At 32.9% G+C, this 17,977-nt stretch overlaps 2 protein-coding genes, 1 long non-coding RNA gene and 1 pseudogene across 7 annotated transcripts in view; 2 read left to right on the top strand and 2 right to left on the bottom strand.

Moving 5' to 3' along the window:
• Positions 1 to 5,329: 5,329 nt before the first annotated feature.
• LOC116120279 (protein TIFY 10B-like) lies at positions 5,330 to 6,635 on the top strand. Of its 2 annotated transcripts, none has more exons than XM_031406234.1 (3): positions 5,330 to 5,641; positions 5,746 to 6,193; positions 6,300 to 6,635. In XM_031406234.1, the coding sequence occupies exons 1-3, from the start codon at positions 5,503 to 5,505 to the stop codon at positions 6,430 to 6,432; spliced, it is 720 nt and encodes a 239-aa protein (XP_031262094.1). In that variant the 5' UTR covers positions 5,330 to 5,502; the 3' UTR covers positions 6,433 to 6,635. The 2 variants fall into 2 exon arrangements, with proteins under 2 accessions (XP_031262094.1, XP_031262095.1); XM_031406235.1 differs by having other exon boundaries at positions 5,340 to 5,632; positions 6,300 to 6,526.
• A 3,902-nt stretch (positions 6,636 to 10,537) lies between these two features.
• On the top strand, positions 10,538 to 16,019 carry LOC116120266 (oligouridylate-binding protein 1B). 4 transcript variants are annotated; one of them, XM_031406217.1, is made up of 12 exons: positions 10,538 to 10,767; positions 12,446 to 12,507; positions 12,797 to 12,899; positions 13,082 to 13,158; positions 13,266 to 13,327; positions 13,427 to 13,514; positions 13,681 to 13,756; positions 13,852 to 13,882; positions 14,358 to 14,477; positions 14,742 to 14,824; positions 15,046 to 15,222; positions 15,369 to 16,019. In XM_031406217.1, exons 1-12 carry the CDS (start codon positions 10,654 to 10,656, stop codon positions 15,654 to 15,656), a joined length of 1,281 nt encoding a protein of 426 aa, XP_031262077.1. In that variant the 5' UTR covers positions 10,538 to 10,653; the 3' UTR covers positions 15,657 to 16,019. The 4 variants fall into 4 exon arrangements, with proteins under 4 accessions (XP_031262077.1, XP_031262075.1, XP_031262076.1 ...); XM_031406215.1 differs by having other exon boundaries at positions 14,739 to 14,824; XM_031406216.1 differs by having other exon boundaries at positions 13,079 to 13,158.
• A 142-nt stretch (positions 16,020 to 16,161) lies between these two features.
• Positions 16,162 to 17,367, bottom strand: LOC116120334 (annotated as a pseudogene).
• Positions 17,368 to 17,630: 263 nt separating this feature from the next.
• The window catches only part of LOC116120255, a 28,854-nt gene continuing 28,507 nt past the window's right edge, over positions 17,631 to 17,977 (bottom strand). Inside the window, exon 3 of the long non-coding RNA XR_004126519.1 lies at positions 17,631 to 17,665. This is a non-coding gene — a long non-coding RNA (uncharacterized LOC116120255). The remainder of the gene's footprint in view (positions 17,666 to 17,977) is intronic.

Below are 17,977 nucleotides of genomic sequence, written 5' to 3'. Positions count from 1 at the left end.
GGTTTTGGTTCCGATTCCTTCAAAAAGTGCAAGGTACCCCGAACTGAACACCCCTATTATTATTGGTGGAAGTTGTATTCTATTCCACATCGTTAATTTGGTAAGTTGTTATAGTGTGTATATGTAGTTAAGCTCCCTTCTCCAGAGAGCTAGTTTTTGGGAGTGAGTTTCATCTAAGCCCGTTTATCTTCGAGCTAGCTTTTGGGCTTAAGTTTAACCTAAATCCGTTTATCAATTATGATTCAGTCCTCCTTGATTTTCTTAATTTTTTATTTTATTTTTGGAATCCTAATATTATATAAGATAAAACTTACTTATTTCAGCATCTAGAGATTAGTATTTTAATATAAATAATATGATTTATAATATGAAATATCAAATTCATGATATTGAACATCAAACTTATTAAAAACTACGAGCTAGTACATAGAATTGTCAAATTTTATATTATAAGATTCCAAACTTTGTAAATGTTATAATTTTGACCTTTGAATACCATTTTGTTCTACCTCTTAATTAATAGAACACCCAATATGACTTATAAATAAAATGAGTTGTCCTTTTGTTAAACTAAATTAGTAGTATATTGATTCACGATGATTATCGAATCAATATTTCAATAATTTTATAACATTAATCGATTAAACCTATGAGAGATTATTCGAACAATCAAGCTTGTAATTTATTCTCACAAGATTTAAGGTTTAAATCCCCTCATAGGTATTTACATGACCAAAAATTGATATTCTCCACTTACGAGAGACGGTAGAGTTTGACAAGGCTTCAATATACCCACTAGACTAAAGATTTCAAAGATCGTAAAATTTGTTAGGCAATTATTTTTCAGTTTGATGAAAACTCTAATTACATAAAGCAATAATAGTTAAACTATAGAAACAGCAGGTACCAACCATTACTATCCCTACTTGAATCACGGATGCTTAGATGAAGAATTGAATCTGAAACCGTACATTTATCCACATTATCCCTAATTCGTCCTATCTATTTGAACAACCAACAGATAGATAAAACCGTTAATGTTGCGAATTAGATAATCTAAATCCCATAAAAGTATAACTACAGAAAAAGGTAAAATGTGTGATTCATGCCAAATACTTAGACTTGTCATTTTTTATTTGATTCAAATGATGTGGTGGAGACTATAGCTTACTTGTTGAATACGTTATATTATATTTTATAAAACATTTTTTCAAAATCAAAGAAAACACGTTTAAGAAATCTATAAATAAATAGGTTTTCTTCTGACACCCCTGAGGTTTAGTGAGAGTACCGAAAGACCCACAAGTTTTAGAATGAAATATTTATACCCTCCCTATTAATTGATAAACACTTTGTAAAAAGTTAATTCGGACAAAGAATTTTGGTACAATGATTAATATACTCTTTTTTTTATTATTGTTGTGTCATATATTTTAGTAATTTACTTTAATAATAGTTATTCTTTCAGAAACGTCATTCAAATATAAGGGTGTGAGTGTTCTATTATGAAATCTACGAGTCTTATTGTCATCTCACTAAACCTCAGGGGTGTCTACAAAATTCATATTCATTGTGCCTTTCTGCTAAGTGCTAACTATATCAAGGAAAAAGACACCCACGTTTTAGAAATTGCTGTTTAATTTGATCGGTCCAAAAGAAAAAAAATAAAATTCTCAGTCAAATTAAACGGTGGGTTCATTAAGATCTAGATATAAATTTCTGGGTTTGTCGTTGTTTTCATTAAGAATTATAATTTAAATAAAAAAAAACGATTATAGTAATATAAGTCAATATCATATGCTTTAATATAACCTATAGTATTTTATATAATTATTTTAGGTAACTTTTATATATGTATATATGAATTATTTATCTAATCCAAAATCAGAAAACACGTTTTGAAATTTCTTTACAACTATACTTATAGTATTATAAAATTATTAGGAGGGAGATTTGAAAATTGCCCTCTCCCTCTTTCTTCCGTAATATTAAAACTAATTATTAAAAATTGTATTTATTTCACGTTTCGTAGATTGTTGTATATATATGTAATTGGAGTATTAGACTCCATCTAATTTTGAACTAACTTTTGAGAATGGCTTCTACCAGGCCCATTATTATGATATCAATTGTGCCTTAGCGATAGCTTCGTAATTATTTTGAATTCGGGATTGTTCTTTTTCATTTGATTGTAATCAAAGAAGGAATAGATAGATTAATTAAAACGATAAAATCTCTTTGATACAAAACACTTTTTTTTGTTAAACTTTACGAAACTGTGTATATACACTGGCAACCTAACTCTAATCAAGTAAATATTGTTTATTTTAGACTAAGCTCACACGTGTTTGATACCATAATTGTGATATACCTATTAATTGTATGTGATACTCGTGATTCACTAAGTTCCACTAGAGAATTTTTATTAATAAAATTTTGCATGATTTAATTATATAAATATTGTCTGCTTGGGCCTCGATTTGCACGAACCTTGATGGTTGATTGTAAACTTACACTTACAAATTAATCTCACAATTTTTCTCTTACAACTTCAACGTGATAACTTGTAATTGATTAATTTGTGATTTTTTACTTATGCGATATTGCCCAATAATGGGTCTTACTTGTTCAATTACGAACTATTATATCGAAATTATAAGGGCATCTCCAACCCACGCCAAAATAGCGCAAAAAACACCAAATTGGCGTGGGTTGGTACTCCAACCCACGCTAAACACTACACCATTTTGGCGCAGCACTGTAGCAAAAATAAAATTTTAGTTTTTTTGTTTTTAATTTTATTAAGTTAATTTGAGTATTAAATTTTACACCAAAAATCACACCAAATTTGAGTATTTGTATTTAATTTAATTTGATTATTATTTATAATAATAAATTTATAATAATGATATAATTTAAAAAATGATGAGAATGTCCGATTTCGAAATTTTCTTGCTCGACATAAACAAATCAAGGATACAGAGGCTCACCATGCTCTTNTGTTTGATATCATAATTGTGATATACCTATTAACTAAGTTCCACTAGAGAATTTTTATTAATAAAATTTTGCATAATTTAATTATGTAAATATTGTCCGCTTGGGCCTCGATTTGCATGAACCTTGATGGCTGATTGTAAACCAATACTTACAAATCAATATCACAAATTTTCTCTCACAACTCTAACGTGATAATTATAATTGGTCAATTTACAATTTGTCACTTCTGTAGCTCTGCCCAAGAATGAGTTCTGTTCGTCTAATTATGAACTGTCACATCGAGATTGTAAGAGAAAATTGATAAGATTAAATTGTGAGTCAACTTTATTAAATGATGAACATAATTTTTAAAATTTGGCAAAGTTTTTTATTAATTAAAAATAATTTTTTAATATTATTCTTACGTTCTCAACCCTCGTCACACGGATGAGTCATGCAGCACTAATTTTCCCTCCATTTTCGTGTGGTAATTAGTTACCATACTTCCCACGTGAGAAACATGGAACGTGAAATCCCGAGATATCCGGTACAGTGTTAGAAAGCGAACAAAGTAGAGCACGTGAGTTGCATGCACCGAAGCACATGTCTATCTGCCAACAAACAGCATGATCCAATAGGAGACGTCAGACGAACCTTTTTTTTTTTTTTAATTGCGAAATGACCTAACTGCCTCCAATGTTATTGCGAGATGACCGAACTGCCACCCCGATTAAGAATAAGAGTTGTTTAACACGTGCTTTTTTTAATTTATTTATTTAATATTTTGTTACAAAAGTCAAGCGAATCTTCACAACGAAGGTGAGGTGACTAAAGAAACGTTTATTGCTTTTAACGCTTTAGTACTCACGTGGGCCCTACGTGCTGTCGGCACAGGAAGACGAAAAGTTTAGACTCTACACCTTACCTAACATTTAACGGAGTAGCCCGCCTAACTCCGTCAGTATATAACGAACCACCCATATTCTTCTATTGACTAATACACCCCCCTTGAATAATTAGTGTCCATAATTGAGATTCTCCTTTAAAGAATTTGCATCTTCTTTTAATGGAATCAGAATCATCTCTTGATGGACTCTTTTATCTAAACAAATGTAAATTTATAATTAATAATTAATACCAAAATACGATAAGGAAATATTCAAAAATAATATGAGCAATTTTTATTATAGTTAACGAAAAGTTTATTATTTAAAATTTAGGATATATATTTAAAATGATAAAAATGTTGTAAATTGTGATCTCGTTTTTTGTCAATAGGGCGCATGCGATTTGAATAGTTATATTAAACGTACAAATACTTCGAAGGTTAATTGAACTCAATCCTATAATGATTATAGTTATATTTTCATATTGCACATAATATTTATTTAATATGATTCCCTTTTAAAAATTTAAACATTTAAAGCTTAACTTTACGTTCATCTTCGCACATGATTTGAATGTTTTTCTAATTTCATATATGCAAAACTTTTTTCTTACATAATTTATATAACGTCATAAAACTCTTATCTCGAAATTTTCATCTCAAAAGATATCTTACGTATATATATTGCATATGTTGTAAATTGATGGTCTGATATAATAACCAACATAATAATACTGCATATATCACTTAAAACGTTATCAAATATAATCCATCCATAATAACATGTTTATTAATAACGTTTTTCTATAAATTATCGTTCTTACAATTTAAACATTATCTAGCCTAGAATGCAATTTATAGTTAAAATTCTATGTAGGTATCTTAAATTAAATTTATATATATATAAAACAAAGGTTAATGTCCAGTCGCAAACTTACAAAAAATTAAAAACTAACTATCAGATACCACCTTTGTTTTACATATTAAATGAAGTCAGTTTACACACAACTTAACTAATCCTTAAAAAAGCTATCCCACCACAGTGACCTTTGCATTTATCGAGGAATTATTCGCCCTTACTATTGGGCGACCCATCGATGAGTCACATTAATTTTTTTATTATAATTATTGATTAGTTTTAAAGGATTCAAATCTTAAATGGTCCAAAGCATGTCAATTAGGTAGTACCCACTTGAAAAAATGCTTTATCGAAGGACTAGTCCAAGGATGACTAGTCAAACTTTGCCAAAGTATAGACTTGGTCCGTGAATAAACACGAGAGGGGTGTTTACGTAAATACACATAAACCAAAACGCCACAAGGAACATGGCGTCCACCTCCACCATGAGAGAGAGAGAGCTTAAACGAGTAATTTATTTGGACCTTGTCTCACTACTCCCCACTTTTTCTTTAATGCAAGAAAAACGTGCATGAAATTATCGTATTAAAATTCAATTATTTATAGATTCGAAGAACATGCATCGAAACCCCCCTCTTTAATTTCCTTTATATTCCATAGCCATTCATTAATCAAAGAAGCTTGAAGTTTTGGTTATACAAATATAGATATATATCTGTATTCTGTGTTCATGTATTGAAAGTTTTTGTTTCTTTTCAATCTGAGAGAGATAATTAATATGATAAGCATGGCAAGTTCCGGCCAGAAATCGTCGAATTTTACTCAGACTTGCAATCTGTTGAGCCAGTACTTGAAAGAGAAGGGGAACTTTGGAGATTTCAGCCGCGGAATCGCTTCAAAACCTGAAGGTAAGAAAGGTATAGTTTGAGTAATGATGATTAGATTGATTTTTTGGGGGGTTTTTTATTTGAGTGAACGGTATGTTTGATTAGTTTTTCTTGCTATTTGTTTATGTTTTCAGGGGTTGAATTTGAAACCTCCAGGCCTCAGTCTGCAACTACCATGAACTTGTTGCCGAACCTGGAAAATGTTGGAGCTTCATCTTCTTCAAGTGTCAAAGCTGCCGATTTCTTTAACAATAAGGCTGAAGCAACCGTGGAGAGTGGAGCTGGCTCTCAAATGACAATATTTTACGCTGGAAAAGTTCATGTGTTTAACGGTTTCTCAGCCGAGAAGGCCAAGGAAATCATGGCCTTAGCCACCAAATCCGGAAGCTCCGTTAACACTACTTCCAGTAGAGCTTTTACGCCTGATTTGAACATCGCTACCAGTGCTTCTGAAACCAACAATATCGCCTCGCAGGACCGCCTGTTTCAGCACCTTAAACCTCCTCAAGCGCCCATCACTTCCGATTTCCCGATAAAAAGAAGGGCGTCTCTCCACAGATTCTTCGAAAAAAGAAAGGACAGGTAAATTGATGTTCATATTTATATTTTCCCTTTCAATCTTCATGTTAAAATCCAATATTGATTAGTCGAATTAATCATAATTTTGCGTGGTTTTTTTGCTTTCCAGGGTGGTGGCGAGAGCACCATATCAAATAAATGGCGCCTCTGTGGCTCCGGCTAAACCAGAAGAAAGCAGGGAGAAGCCATGGCTGCTCGAACTTGAAGCTCAATCGTCCAAACAGCTTGACCTCAACTTATAGAATATTATTAGTAAAATTAATTAATTAATTAAAATTAATCCTAACTATTCATGTTAAGTCTTTTGTATTATAGAGTTACTTAATTAATGTTTTGTAATTAATTTTTTTTATGATCAATATTTATTCATCGATATGATGACTATGAACCAACTTATATATATATTTATATCTAATTATCATTGTGCTTAACCCATTGAATATTAAAGGATTTTAATTGTATTCTTTGCCAACTAAAGTTCAATATATTATTATTAGTTTTCTTTGCCAGCTAAAGTTTACTATTTGTTTGTTATGATCTCAGTGGTGTAATTGCAATAAAATAAACTAATAGGGACTGAAATAATAAAGAGGGCTAAAATGAGAGGTTTTTATTAACTCTCTCTCAATTAAGTTTGTGTACAAAATGAATGAAATGGGCACATTTATAGCATTTTCTCACTGACCCACCTCCCATAAAGACCAATTATCCATTAACAAATCATAGTCCATGCATGTGTCTTCAAGTGAACTTGCATAGGCCATGTGTCAATTGTTGAAAGTTCACCACTTACAACACACCCCCCTCCTCTTGGATATCTACCCTTCCACTTACAACAGTCCCCCTTGGATATCCACCATTTACTAATAATTGCATTTAACCTTACTTTAAAGAAAAAAAAAAAGCCCTAGTAAGACCAAAAAAACATAAGTAAAGAAATACAATTTTATAATATAATTGTAAAGTGGTGTTGAAAGTACTTCATACTACCTCATTAAAAACCTTGCCAGGAAAACTTAGTGGGACAAAACCTGGTCAAGGGAAAAAAAGTGTTATACACATATATTCAATACAATAATCCCTTCAAACTCTTCCTGATCAACGCTCCCCTTCATAATGGAAAAATTAACTTAATTACTTATTTGGCCTGNTTTTTTTTTTTCTTTCGGATATAATTTTGTTTTTGTTCAACTTATTCAGGGATACATCAATGGCTCCCCTCCCTAGTTTTAAATTCAGAAGAAAAAGAAAGTCTCCACATGTTATTTTATACATTTATAATAATAAATAATATCGAGTTCAATCAATCAAGTAGGATTAGGTTTCCACGGATAAGTTTTTTTAAGCAACGTTAACGTTTTTCACCTAAAACTCATCTGCTTGAGATAATAGGATCTGAAGTCCGAACCCAATAAAATAAACTCCGACTTCATTCACTAGCTGTGTGAAATGTGATGAGTTTATAATGTTATCGAACTAATATAGTAGACAATCCGTATTAGTTTTTACATCAAGGGTTCCTCAATGGCTCCCTAGTTTAAAGTTCAGAAGAACAAGAAAAATTTCCACATATTATTTTATACGTTTATAATGATAAATAATCTCGAGTTCAATCAAGTAAGACTAGGTCAGTTTTTTAAAGTTACGTAAGCGTTTTTTTATCCAAAACCCATTTATTTAAGGTCGGTCATCCACGTGTACAAGGTTTGAACTTTTTGCCTTACGTATTTGGTAAAAGATATTAGATAATCGATTTTGAAGTAGTAGAGAACAGATTGAGAAAACTTATCGTCGATATTAAGAAACCAAATAGGAAATCAGTTGAAATGCCAACATCATATATATAGTTTCAACTCTTTCATTTCATGCCTAATGGGGGTCTTAATCATCTCCGTAAAGAATGGTAAAGGGAGGCCCTATGATGTTTACAAAGTGAAGCAACAACTAGAGATTGGAGGAGCCATGAAGTAGAGTTTTCAAACTATATATTAAAGAATAAAATCAAACTATATAGGGATACATGTAGAACAAGTGGTCAATTATCTCCCCCTTTAAGTCTCTTACCTTTGAACGAATTAGCAACAAGTGGCTTTCTATTGCTGAATGTTCATTGGTATGGCTGTATTCGATAGGATAAGGTTTTTCTTCTGCTCTCTAAATATTATATACATGGAATAGACGTATCACATCATTTATATGTTCATCTGATAATAGGATCCGAACTTTATAAATTCAACTCAGACTCCATTCATAACTTGCGCGAAATGTGAAGACTTTATAATGTTATTGAACTAATAAGGTAGACATTCCATGTTAGTTTTTACATGATTCATTTTTTGGGTTTTTTTTTTTTTTTTATTTCATTTGGAGAGAGGTCACATAATTTAGTTGTGAAATTAACAACAACAACAACAACAACAACAAAAAAAAATCCAATTGATTACATTTGGAGAATGCAATAGATCAATTTCAAGTATACCATTACATTGCAATGGCCCAATGTGGTGGATATATAGAACAAATTTGGGTTCTGATTTGTTGGGCTACCTAGCTTCACCAATGGGCCTATTGAATTATGAATGGATGTTGTATTGATGCCCAATGTAAATTTGGGTGTTGTTGGTCATATAACAACCTATATCGGTTCAATAATATTATCAAATCAACAAATAAATTTTACATAAACAGTTCAAACTAATCTAATAATATAATAATTATGAACTATATTAACCATTCAACATACAATTCTTCTCAAAGGTTGGTCATAAACATGTACGAGGTTTGCCTCTTTGTCCTACGTATCGATTTTGAAGTATTAGAGGATAGATTAAGAAAGCTTATCGTCGATATTAAGAAACCAAATAGGAAATCAGTTGAAATACCAACATCATATATATAGTTTCAACTCTCTCATTTCATGCCCAAACGGGGGTCTTAATCATCATAAAAAGACTGGTAGAGGGAGGCCCTATGATGTTTACAAAGTGAAGCAACAACTAGAGATTGGAGGGGTCCATGAAGTATAGTTTTCAAACTATATACTAAAAGAATAAAATCAAACTATATAGGGGTACATGCAGAAAAAGGGGTCAATTATCTCCTTCTCAAGTCTCTTACCTTTGAATTAGCAACAAGTAGCTTTCTATTGCCAAATGTTCATTGGTATGGTTGTATTCGATAGGATAATGTTTTTATTCTGCTACCTAAACAGTATATAAATGGAGCAGACGTATCACATCATTTATATATTCATCTGATAATATAATCAAAATTTTATTAGAAGAATTTATAAAATGAATGATTTGATATTTTGGTAATTACCCAATACTTTTTTCTTAGCACAAGTACTAAATAAAGTAAAATCAAGGTATCAAATTACTAGTATGTCCGTATTCTATAAATAGATCTAAAGATAATAAACGACATACAACGCTAATCACCTAAGATATTTTCGTATTTTGCAAAAGCACTAAAAGAACTAAAAGCTAACATATCATGTCACTAACATGTTTTTTCGGTCAAGATTTTGTTAGAGAGATTTACAAATGATGGCCCGATTACCTAAAATTTTCTCTTTAGCATAAGAACTAGAAAAAAAAAAAAAAAAAGATATATCTATCGTGTTGTTAGTATATCCATTCAATGATTTAAAAAAAAAAAAAAACACATAACTTTTTCTTATCGAAATTTTATTAAACAGATGTATGGATGAGAAATGATCAGATCGAACTCGACCTAGAATTTTCTCTTTGGTAAGTATGTATTAATTGAGTTTGATATAGAATATTCATTATAGATCTATTTTATATGTTACTTTGGTAAGTATTATTTTCTATTTATATAAATGCTCTTGTTGCTCCTCTCCTTTTTTAAAGAGTTTAGTTAATTAGTTTATAAACCCTAAATTAACAAGATTTGATACTTAATTGTTAGGTTTATAATACATAATCTTATCAAATTGGTTACAAAATATTAATTATAAAACAATACCCAAAAAAAAAAAATAATAATAACCAACGCGTTAATTATAAATTAAAAATTAATTAATAAAATTGTAAAAATAATATTTTACCAAAATTTTGATAAATAATAATATATTTAATTAAAAAAAATTAAATGTGAAAATTTATTTTTACACTTTACTTGAGTTGTTGTACCTTTAAAAAGTCACAGCCCAATCATTCACTTTTATCACAAACTATATCATTACGTGTCGTTCATTTATTGGAGATCAATTGGAGGTCATGGAAATAAAAATCACAGCTGTTTACGTTATCACTCCGAACCTGAACAAAAATCCTTATATAAATACTTTCCTTGCGTCCACTCGTTTCTTCTGTGTCTTTCTCACACTCGGTTCCTTTTTTTTCTTTTTTTCTTTTTTTCCTTCATTTTCTCGAGAAACCCTAACGAAATTTTCTCGGGAACCAAACAGAAGGCACACCGTCCGATTCTCTTGAAAAATGCAGCACCAGAGGCTGAAGCAGCAACAGCAGCAACAACAACAAGCTTTAATGCAACAAGCCATTCTTCAACAACAATCTCTCTACCATCCCGGCCTCTTAGCCGCTCCTCAGGTTCTATTTCTTATCCCTTCAATTTCTCGTCCCTAGTCTCTTTATCATTGCGTGCGAATCATTGATGCTTTGATTTCGATTGTGATTTCGATTTGTTTGAATTAGTTAGGGTTAGCTAAGAAATGGATCGTTGTGGTTTTGGTTTTGATTTGTTTGAGCTTGCTATGGTTTGATGGAAATTTTTTGATTTTTCTTTGGATGGTTGATGTGAAAATTTGAGGGAATGAGGGGAAAGTGAAATGCTTGAATGTTTTTGAAAATCTGAGCTTTAGTTGGCATTTTTTTTTATTGTAATTTTGTGAATGCCTTTTTAGTTGTTGGAGTTTGTTATGGTTGTTGTTGTTCTGGTTGGGTGTGTTTGGGCATTGCTTGGTTGGTATCTTTGTTTGTAGAAGAATTTGTAATGAAATCTTGGGTTATATTTGCTAGTGAGTGTTTCAATTTTTTTGGTGACATGATTATGATGAGGGTGACGGAAAGTGATGCAAATTTGCAACTTTCTAATATGTTGTTATGTGGTTTCTTACTTTACTGAAGGATGAATTTTTGAAACCTCCCTGCGTCCCACTAAAACAAAATGGAGAAAGATATATATATATATATTTTAAAAATCTTTCTAACGTTCTGTGTTCCTTCCATTTCTGACTTCGGCTTTTGCAGTTTGATCACCTGACAGATAGTATTGATGATAGATATGAGTTCACTAGGTTATCATATAACATTTTCATTTATGACGATAGCTTTTTAATTTGATCACCTGACAAATAAGATTGAAAATGGAACTGAGTTCTTAAATTATCAAATAACATCCCTGGTAAGTGTTACTGTAATATTTTCCAGAGTATGGTTTCTGACTATGTTGGTCACATTTCGTGGGTCAACAAAATTGGTTAATTAGGTTTAGTATTTAAAGATATAAGCGAGCCTGTACTACTATGTTAAGCATCATACTGCTTGGGAAAAGGACCAACTGAATTTTTGTGAATAAATTTGTAAAAACTTTTCAAGTTAGGATGCTTAAAAAAAAAAANTGACGATAGCTTTTTAATTTGATCACCTGACAAATAAGATTGAAAATGGAACTGAGTTCTTAAATGATCAAATAACATCCCTGGTAAGTGTTACTGTAATATTTTCCAGAGTATGGTTTCTGACTATGTTGGTCACATTTCGTGGGTCAACAAAATTGGTTAATTAGGTTTAGTATTTAAAGATATAAGCGAGCCTGTACTACTATGTTAAGCATCATACTGCTTGGGAAAAGGACCAACTGAATTTTTGTGAATAAATTTGTAAAAACTTTTCAAGTTAGGATGCTTAAAAAAAAAAACAAAAAAAATTCAAAGATGAGATGAGTGGTTAGGTTGAAATAGTACAAAGTAGCCAACCTGGTTAATGCTAGTACTCGTATAAAGTGCCTAGTATCCATCACATTTCCTCGAGAATCTATTCTGTTCCTATCTAGTTAAGCCCGAGTTTTCCTATACCTATATGGAAGTATTAGCTTCTTCTTTGTATTTGCTAGGTTGAGTTATGAATACCCTCTGAAAGTTGTTCTCTTTTTAGTTAAATTACTTTAGCAATGGAAGATTAAGATGGGATTTTCTTTTTGTCCTTTTTCTTTCTTTTATTTTCTTTTTCTTTATTTTTTTTTCTTTTTCACTTCTTGATTTTGCAGATTGAACCAATCCCAAGTGGAAATCTGCCTCCTGGTTTTGATCCAAGTACATGCCGCAGTGTGTGAGTCTTTGCCTAGACATATTTCTTTTAGTTTTGTTTCTTTTGTTTGGTTTTCTGTTTGTTGTTTTTTGTGTATGCAACTCTCACTCTTATCCCTCTCACCCATTAGTTAAGGCATTTTCATCGTTGCATGTTTTGAGTTTTAGAAATTGATACTATTTCTTGTTTGTGATGCTTAATTCTCTGATATTGAATTTTTCTGACAACTGAGGGAGTTACTTATAGCTTTATTTATTTTTTTGTTTCTTTTTTTAAAACTTCTAGTTCTTTTATTTTTGAGAAAATGCAGGTATGTTGGAAACATCCATACTCAGGTGACAGAACCTCTTCTCCAAGAGGTTTTTTCAAGTACTGGTCCTGTTGAAGGCTGCAAGCTTATTAGGAAGGAAAAGGTAAATTCTTCTGCTGTCTTCTGAGCTTTGATAACTTTTTCTGTTTGTACTTTGTACCTTATTGTATATGCTGCTATTTAAGTGTAGATTAACATTCATGGCTTGCATATGTTGCTGTTACCTACCCTCAACTTTACATATTATTACCATGTTTTGACATCTCTCGTCTTTGTTTATAGCAGTCGTCATATGGATTTATTCACTATTTCGATCGCAGATCTGCCGCTATGGCTATACTTTCTCTTAATGGGAGGCATCTGTAAGTAGACCTGACTAGTATTCTCTGTGATTTCAATTTAATATTTGCTGTTATGGATTCTCTGCAATACAGTTTATGAGAATTCACATTGTACTATGCATTTGCAGATTTGGGCAGCCAATCAAAGTTAATTGGGCATATGCCAGCGGGCAGAGAGAAGATACATCAGGTTGGTTTATGTTTGTATTTGTGATACTATCTTAAAGCAATTTACGTGCTGGAAATTATTATCTTGCGGCATAATGACGCAATGATCAATGATCTGCAGGTCATTTCAACATTTTTGTTGGAGATCTCAGCCCCGAGGTTACTGATGCCACATTGTATGCATGCTTTTCTGTTTATCCCAGTTGTTCGTAAGCTTCTGTCCCATCTCTTTATTTTATTTATATATCTGCGACAGTGTGCCTTTGTATCTATATTTATACATGTATTTATGCATCTTCCTTTATATCATCTGTAATTTACTACCAACCTAATTAGTGACTACTAAGCTTATCCTTACATTTCGGATGGTTTCAGAGATGCAAGAGTTATGTGGGATCAAAAGACTGGGCGCTCTAGAGGATTTGGGTTTGTTTCCTTCAGAAACCAGCAGGTATTACTATCACTTTTGTCCTGCTCCCTAACTGGTTTCTTTTTTCTATGAGCATGGTTTCTTATCATTATACTGATATTTTCTCTTTTCTGTAGGATGCCCAAAGTGCAATAAATGACCTAACTGGTAAGGATGAATGCATATTGGTTCATGTTTACTTCTTTCTCACCATTGCGGAAACTTTAGTTACCACACATCTACTTAAGCTGGTCTAGGGCTTTTGTAGTACATCCAAGTGTTCTTTGATGTGCAAATCAATGGCATTAAATTCTCTTTATAATAAGGAAATAATTTTTTGATATTCCCAAAACTGGGAGTTTCACTTCTAATAAGGCCATATCTGTAGGAGATGTATGACATTGTTCTTGTAATAACACAAAATTGTTATAGATTTCTTGGCTAGTTTTCACTTCTGTAGCTCTACAATCTAGATTATACTGATATATGGAAATGTATAATGGTCTGGCTCACTAATCTTATATGTTGCAAATGTTTCAGTTAAATATATTTCTTACATCAGTTATGGCTCTCTTGGATATATAATATTCACATTTCATTTTGTTACACTAATGTTTAACCTTTATTATTATTTTTTTTAAAGGTAAGTGGCTTGGCAGTAGACAGATACGATGCAACTGGGCGACAAAAGGTGCTGGTTCCAATGATGACAAGCAGAGCTCTGATGCTAAAAGTGTGGTGGAGTTAACAAATGGCTCTTCAGGTGTGTTAATTGTAGTGTCCATCACCTTATCTTTTTAGAAGCATTGATATCTTTGACCTTTAAACAAGGATACTTTCTTTTGGTTTATTCTTTTTTAGCTGCTTTATAATTGTTCATGTGTGTTTGGAGTAGAAACAGGGATAGAGACATTTGTTTTAAGCCTCCTAATTTTGCTACTTCATGCTCTTTGTATTTTCTTGGCTTATAGATGGATCTTCTAGCTTGACAATTAAACTAATATTTGTTACCTTGCACGTGCAGAAGACGGTAAAGAGACAACAAATAACGAGGCTCCTGAGAATAACCTACAATATACTACTGTTTATGTTGGAAATCTTGCTCCAGAGGCAAGAAACCATAATCTTTATCAACCAATTCTCCTCTACTTTATTTTGTGCATCAGACATACTCTCTCTCTCTCATAGACACTTACATATGTATGTGTGCTTATTGATCCAATTAATCATGCAACATCTAGCATGTCTAGATATAATTAAAAAATTAAAAAATGATGATTGATTTTTTTAAACAAACATCATTTTTATTTTCCTCTTTTTGATATATGCAGGTCACACAGCTTGATCTCCACCGCCATTTCCATGCTCTTGGTGCTGGAGTGATTGAAGAGGTCCGGGTCCAGCGAGATAAAGGTTTTGGTTTTGTCAGATACAGTACTCATGCCGAGGCAGCTCTGGCCATCCAGATGGGGAACACCCAGTCATATCTGTATGGGAAGCAGATAAAGGTGTGGATTTATGCTTCTTCATTTGTGATGCAAGATGTGACTTTTGAGTCGGATATGTTTTTTAAAAAAAAATGTATATGTTTTCTCTTCTTTACTATAAATGTGTAATTAACTATTAGCCTTTTTATTCTTTCTTTGTGGTGTAGTGTTCTTGGGGCAGCAAGCCTACACCACCTGGAACAAGTTCAAATCCACTTCCCCCACCTGCAGCTGCACCTTTACCAGGCCTTTCAGCGGCTGACCTTTTAGCTTATGAGCGACAACTAGCTATGAGCAAGATGGGTGGTGTCCATGCTGCCCTTATGCACCCTCAAGGACAGCATCCTCTCAAGCAGGCCGCAATGGGAGTGGGTTCTGCTGGAGCAAGCCAGGCAATATACGACGGTGGGTTCCAGAGTGTTGCTGCCGCCCAGCAACTCATGTACTATCAGTAATAATTATTAGAGTTTTTGTGGTAATAGCCTTATTTCCTGCATTTGCAGGTTTTATTTGAGTTTAAGAATCTTTAGGAAGCTTTGTATGTTTCTCCTTTTCTTTTTCTCTTTATCGGGTGGTGAGGTTGTTACCCGCTCGCTTATACCGTATGGCTTTGTCATTTGTATGGAGATATGTATGCTTCTGTTCTCTGCTTTGAGTGGTTATGAATATGATTGTTAGAGCAAAATTGGGTTTAGTACTGAGAGTAGTTTGTCTTACGGTTTGAGTATTTTGACAGTTGTAATGTGAGAATGTTATCAAGATCTATTGGGGTTATGTAGCTTTTGGGGTCTTTTAATGGACCCTTTGTTTTTTTATTACCACTTATTCAGTTTCCTTCTCTGATCTCTTGTTATTTGATAGTTTAATCGAAGAACACGAAAACTGCTCGAGTTCATTGAGTTTAACTGTTTAATCCTGTGGTTGGTGTGTTAGCTATTCCGGTTTACTTTCCTGATAAAATTGATAATTTTGATGATTAGATGCTAAGCCTAAAACAGGAATGGTTCGAATGGATATTCTACACAGGGTAGCGTTATCAACATAGATACAACAAAAAGAAATGATCTGGGATCTTTCTAAAGCCTCTGCTACAACTTCAGCCTCACTTAATTATTGATGCACTGCCGACACAGTTATCAGGTTATCAGAATGGTTCAGTCTGTTTCCAATCTTGCAATATACTGATCATAGAATTTCCCTGCTCGTTCAAGATCTCCAAGTTCAGTATAACAATCCGCAATTGCCCCATAAGCTTCAGTGTTTCCGGAGTCTTCTCCTTGCCGACGAGAGATTTCAAGAACCATAGAGTGGTACTTAATGGCTTCCCGGTACTTGCCCTGCCTTTGCAATGACGCTCCTAAATGAAGCAAAATCGAATCAGAAATACTTGAAAAATATAATACCCATCTGCATAACAAGTAAATTCCATTTGTACGTGCAAAAATGAGACCCGGAAAGTGTATTTATTGAAAGAAATGAATTGAGAGAAGACTAGAAACGAACCTAAACCTCTAGCAGCCTTCTTCTCCTCGATAGGATCCTTCAGATTCTCAGCAAGATCGGCGCTGCCTTAAACTCCTGCATACGCCTTCTCTGGATCTTGATTTCTCAAAAAATTCTTCCAGTTTTCAACCGAGAAATCAACTCTTGCTTTCTTGGATCAACAATACTTCACTTTCTGATATCCGCTACCAACAGGAGCTAACTCAAGTTGGGGGCATAAGATTCAATCTTAGCTTGCCTTCTTAGAGCTGTATTGATCTGGCGCAATTGGTCATTGAGTCGCTGCATTTCACCTCTCCTCTGCCGAGCAGTATCCTGTAAAACATGCACAAATATACGGTGAAAATGAGAGGATTTCAGTCCACACTTTCATAATTATATGTGACAACTTATCCAGACGGATGAGAAAGTATAAACTGTCATCAAAATAATAGAATACCGGACAAAATGAAGACTTTTTCCCCTTATATCCAATTCCAACTAAATTTTTTCACGGGAGAGGAAGGAAAAATTAAAATTGTGCATACAAACACTGATTTAAGTTCTATGCGAATTAAACACTTTGGAGGCAATGATTCTTGCTTTGGACATTAACCTGTTAATGGGTAGTGCATAAATGTCTGTTCTTCCACACTTCAAGGATAGAACTTGCAACTCAGTCATTAAATTAAGAAATATAATGCATGCATTAAATCAGGTAACTTTGGGGTGCAACGACAAATATCAACTAAGGCCAAGTGCAATGCTTTTGACTGCAAGTAAACAAACATTTGGAAGTAATTATAAGGACTTTGATATTTTACCTCCAACAGTACCCCTATGAGGCCACAAGTAGTGCAGAGGCATGTTAAAGAAGATTTTCAGCCTGACATGTTTCTGCTAGAGCTTTAAAAGGTGTAGTCAACATGAAGGCATTTGTGAGAAAAATGTCTTGCCGTTGATTTCAGTAGCCCTTTCCTTGCTGACAGAATAATTATATTAATCAATCAGAAAATGAAGTAAAATAATGTATAAGCACAATCACAGTCAAACACAAACCTCTGATCCTCCTATTAGCCTGCAGATGTGGCTCGAATTCAATACAATAAACATAGAACTTCACAAAGGCAGGGAGCGGGAACTAATTATAATAGATTTGTGCTTTGATAAAACTGACAGAGTTTGGAAAAAAAATAGTTATCTAAACAACTACACATTCTAATAATAACAGTTTCAAAGCCTTAGAAAGCAGCCTTATGTGCAGGTTTTTTAAGATTTGAAATCAGGGTGATCG

Source organism: Pistacia vera, unplaced genomic scaffold, assembly GCF_008641045.1.
Source record: "Pistacia vera cultivar Batoury unplaced genomic scaffold, PisVer_v2 Contig93, whole genome shotgun sequence".
Classification (NCBI taxonomy): Eukaryota; Viridiplantae; Streptophyta; class Magnoliopsida; order Sapindales; family Anacardiaceae; genus Pistacia; species Pistacia vera.
The sequence above is the reverse complement of the archived record's forward strand: the minus strand, read 5'-3'. Positions and strand labels throughout refer to the sequence as shown.